Below are 3,205 nucleotides of genomic sequence, written 5' to 3' on the forward strand. Positions count from 1 at the left end.
TGGCTTCCGCGCAGACGACTGCGCAGTCGCGCCGGCCGGCACGTCCCGCGTGAGGGGCAGCGGTCCACAGGCGCAGGCACCGCCAGCTTACAGGCTTCCTTTAAATCCCAAATAGCTGCTCTAAAAGCTGCTTTTGGTGCCTGCCATCGCGGCCTCCGCAGGCTTTGTAAATGAAAAATAGCTACACTGAGGAGTGGGGTGGGCCGCTACTGCCGCGGCCTCCGCAGTGAGCCCCCTTTTCTCAAATTTCTACGATGAGTTTTGTTGCTATAAAAGGTGAGGGCGGCTGTCGCAACGGTTGTCACCTGGAAAGTGGGCTCTTCCAAAAGGTATCGGCACCTGGCGGCTGTCGAGGGGCAACGCGCCGGAAGAGCACTTCCGGCCCTGCCAACATGGCCGCCAGGCGTCCCCGTCCGCCTTTGCGTGGGGCGCGGTGTTGAGTGCGTCATCACCAGGCGCAGAGCACGAGACGCGCAGGCGTGAGACGCAACCATGCTAAGCCGGCTCCAGGAGCTGCGCAAGGAGGAGGAGACCCTGCTGCGGCTGAAAGCTGCGCTCCACGACCAACTGAACCGCCTCAAGGTGAACCCGCCCGCCCTCCATTCGCCCTGCGCGACCGTTTCCCCCGAACCCAGCCCACCGTGGCGCCTGCCTGCTGCCCGGTCTAGCCCTTGTAGCAGGCGCAGCTCAGGAGGTTGCTTTGCGAGGTTTAGGCCCACTCCCTCTGAACGATCCCGGCTGAACCCCGGGAATCTGGCAAGTGTGGTCCTCGATCCACCCCCACCCCGGCTCACGCATGCTGATGGCCCGCGCGTCGCGCCCGTCCAGAGCTCCCCGCCCGCGCCTCTCCGCAGCCCCTGCCCACTCGTTTGCGTTGGCGCTTGGAATGGCTCTCGTGTTGCTTGGCCGATCCTTCCGTTGTTGCAAGGAAGATAGCGGGCTCTGGGAGACTTTTGTCTGTCCCAAGGCCTACTTCCCAATAGCTCTTCTCAGCAGATGCTGAGTGCTGAGTCCATGGCGTTGAGTGGGATTTAGCCCCCCCTGGGTCATTTTCTGAGCCTGTGGGCAATTCGGCCTCAGCAACTGGATCAGGGCCTCTGATTGACATTCTTATTCAGGATCTTTAAATCTGACTGATTTGGGGATTACAGAAATCCTTTGTAAGCCGAAAAGCGTTCTGTAACTGGACGTGCCAAAGTAATAAGCATTTTCCCTCATGGTAGTAATAATGTCTCCGTATTACAGAAGTAGCCCTACAAATAAACTGATCGTTGTATGTCGGCGATGCCCTTCTAAAACCCATGATCACGCATCCTCCGGGAGACACTGCCATTTCCTGTTCTTGCTTCACTTTCTCATTATTGCAAACGAGTTCAGGCCTATGAAATCCAGTCCTCTGTAGTGCCAGAAAATGACACCTGGCTGACCCCCACGCTGGGGGGACTTGGACTAAGAGCTATATGGCCAGACCTTATTAATTTTTGGGGGGGAGGAGGACAGGATAAATTGACTGGGCTGGGCTCAAACAAGATCCTCCTGCCTCTCCCTCCCAGAGTGCTGCGGCTACAGGCTTGGACCCCCACTCGCAAGGCTTTTTAATGGTACATTTGCATGCCGTCTTGGGAGAAGGAAAGCTATGATTCAACTGGAGCACCTGGACAGGGCAAGGGAAAAGGGCTCCTTATATCTTTGTTCCCCTCTTAAAAGGCAAAGAAATCCAAAAAGGCCCCCAGCCCCGAGCCGCATACCTTTATGGTCTTCAAATCTTGCCATTGCGAGCTACCATTTTACAGCCTCCCAAGAATTTGCTTTGTTAGCCCAGTGAAATACCGTATTAAGAAAAGTATCCTTAACTCTTCTGCTAGGTTGAAGAATTGGCCCTCCGATCAATGATCAGTTCTGCAGGAGACAATGGGAAGGTGTCTCCTCACCCGGCACCTGAACTGTCACAGGATGTAAGCTTCATCAGTCACCGGGAGAGAGTGCAAAGCTTGCGCGGCTCGTTGTGGCTTTGGTCCGACATTGTGGTAAAGCATACTACCAAACCCAGAGAACTCTGGGAAGTGCCAAGGTGTTGGGGCTTAAACCCGGGGCATGAGCATGGTAGGCTGCAGCCTCTACTTAGTTTTTGAGTTGAATTAGCTGGCTACTCTGTATTAGTTGTTTATGTAGGAAATAATCATAGGTAAATAGATGCACCTTGAGACCACAGTTTTAAAATTGGACACACAGGTGTAAATATCACATGGTTTCTCTTATGTGAGAAACCCAAAATATGAACAAAGTGCAGAGTAAAAGAGGAAGTAGGGAGAGCTTTTTCAAATGAAAAGGGTGGCGGGAAATGGAGGAAAAGGGGATGAACAAAAGAATTGGGAGAAAAAGTAGAGACAGTGTTTTAGGGAAGAGAACCAAGCCATGGGAGCAGATGGGAAGGGGACAGAAAAGAATCAGGGTGTGTTGTGTACCTGTGTGGACTCGCCATGATCGGCAGACATCAAAGTGTACAAAGTATGTAATGAAAAAAATTTGCTGCTTTGGGGCCAGGATCCTTCTGGCTCCTCATCTCTAATGTTCTTGGTGACACAGGTGTTGGCACATGTAGACAATGAAGCATCCATCAACCAGACAGCGCTGGAGTTGCGCACGGGGAGCCATATGATGGAGGAGGAGGAGGAAGAGGAGGAGGAAGAGGAGGAGGAAGAGGAGGAGGAATCCGATTCCTGAAGTGGGCAGGAGCCTGGGTTACAGAAATGAAATTTCTGGCTCACAAACACTTTCTGCACAGAGGTCATCTTGCATGGGCCCTTGGCCTGCTTGAAGAAGAAAGAACTAGAGGAGGTGTAGTGTACAGATCTCTGTGTAGCCCGGGCTTCACAGAGGTCTATGAAAATTGGTGACAGAAATTCTGGGCTGGGACTGTAGCTCAGTAGGGAGTGCCTACCTCACATATGCAGGACCTGGGTCCATTCAGTCCCTGCTACTGAGGAGAAAAACAGCAACATGGTAAAGGAGAAATGTGCTGGCTTAACGGAGCCACGTAGATGGAACAGTGTCTAATCTGCTCAGATTGTGTGTCACGTGTTATGAGCAGATTTCTGGCACTTTCCCAACGGGCTGAGTTGAAAACCAAACTGGTCTTTGCAGGAACAGTGCCTCTGTGATGAAAACCAATCGAGGACTGTTTGCTGCTATGCGCCCTGTGAGC

General features: G+C 52.7%; 1 protein-coding gene across 2 annotated transcripts; it reads left to right on the forward strand.

The window, feature by feature from the left end:
* The first annotated feature begins 477 nt into the window (after positions 1 to 477).
* On the forward strand, positions 478 to 2,752 carry Snapc5 (small nuclear RNA activating complex polypeptide 5). Of its 2 annotated transcripts, none has more exons than XM_023712422.1 (3): positions 478 to 582; positions 1,866 to 2,027; positions 2,587 to 2,752. In XM_023712422.1, the coding sequence occupies exons 1-3, from the start codon at positions 493 to 495 to the stop codon at positions 2,722 to 2,724; spliced, it is 390 nt and encodes a 129-aa protein (XP_023568190.1). In that variant the 5' UTR covers positions 478 to 492; the 3' UTR covers positions 2,725 to 2,752. The 2 variants fall into 2 exon arrangements, with proteins under 2 accessions (XP_023568190.1, XP_004628855.1); XM_004628798.2 differs by having other exon boundaries at positions 1,866 to 1,955.
* The last annotated feature ends 453 nt before the right edge of the window (positions 2,753 to 3,205 follow it).

The sequence above is a fragment of the Octodon degus genome, unplaced genomic scaffold, assembly GCF_000260255.1.
Source record: "Octodon degus isolate 3935 unplaced genomic scaffold, OctDeg1.0 scaffold00026, whole genome shotgun sequence".
Lineage (NCBI taxonomy): Eukaryota > Metazoa > Chordata > Mammalia > Rodentia > Octodontidae > Octodon > Octodon degus.

Excerpts from the sequence above, each read along its gene's own strand:
- Snapc5 (XM_023712422.1), top strand. The coding sequence starts at position 493 with ATGCTAAGCCGGCTCCAGGAGCTGCGCAAGGAGGAGGAGACCCTGCTG. Across the intron at positions 583-1,865 it reads ACCAACTGAACCGCCTCAAG|GTTGAAGAATTGGCCCTCCG; the intron begins GTGAACCCGCCC and ends CTCTTCTGCTAG. Across the intron at positions 2,028-2,586 it reads GGCTTTGGTCCGACATTGTG|GTGTTGGCACATGTAGACAA; the intron begins GTAAAGCATACT and ends TTGGTGACACAG.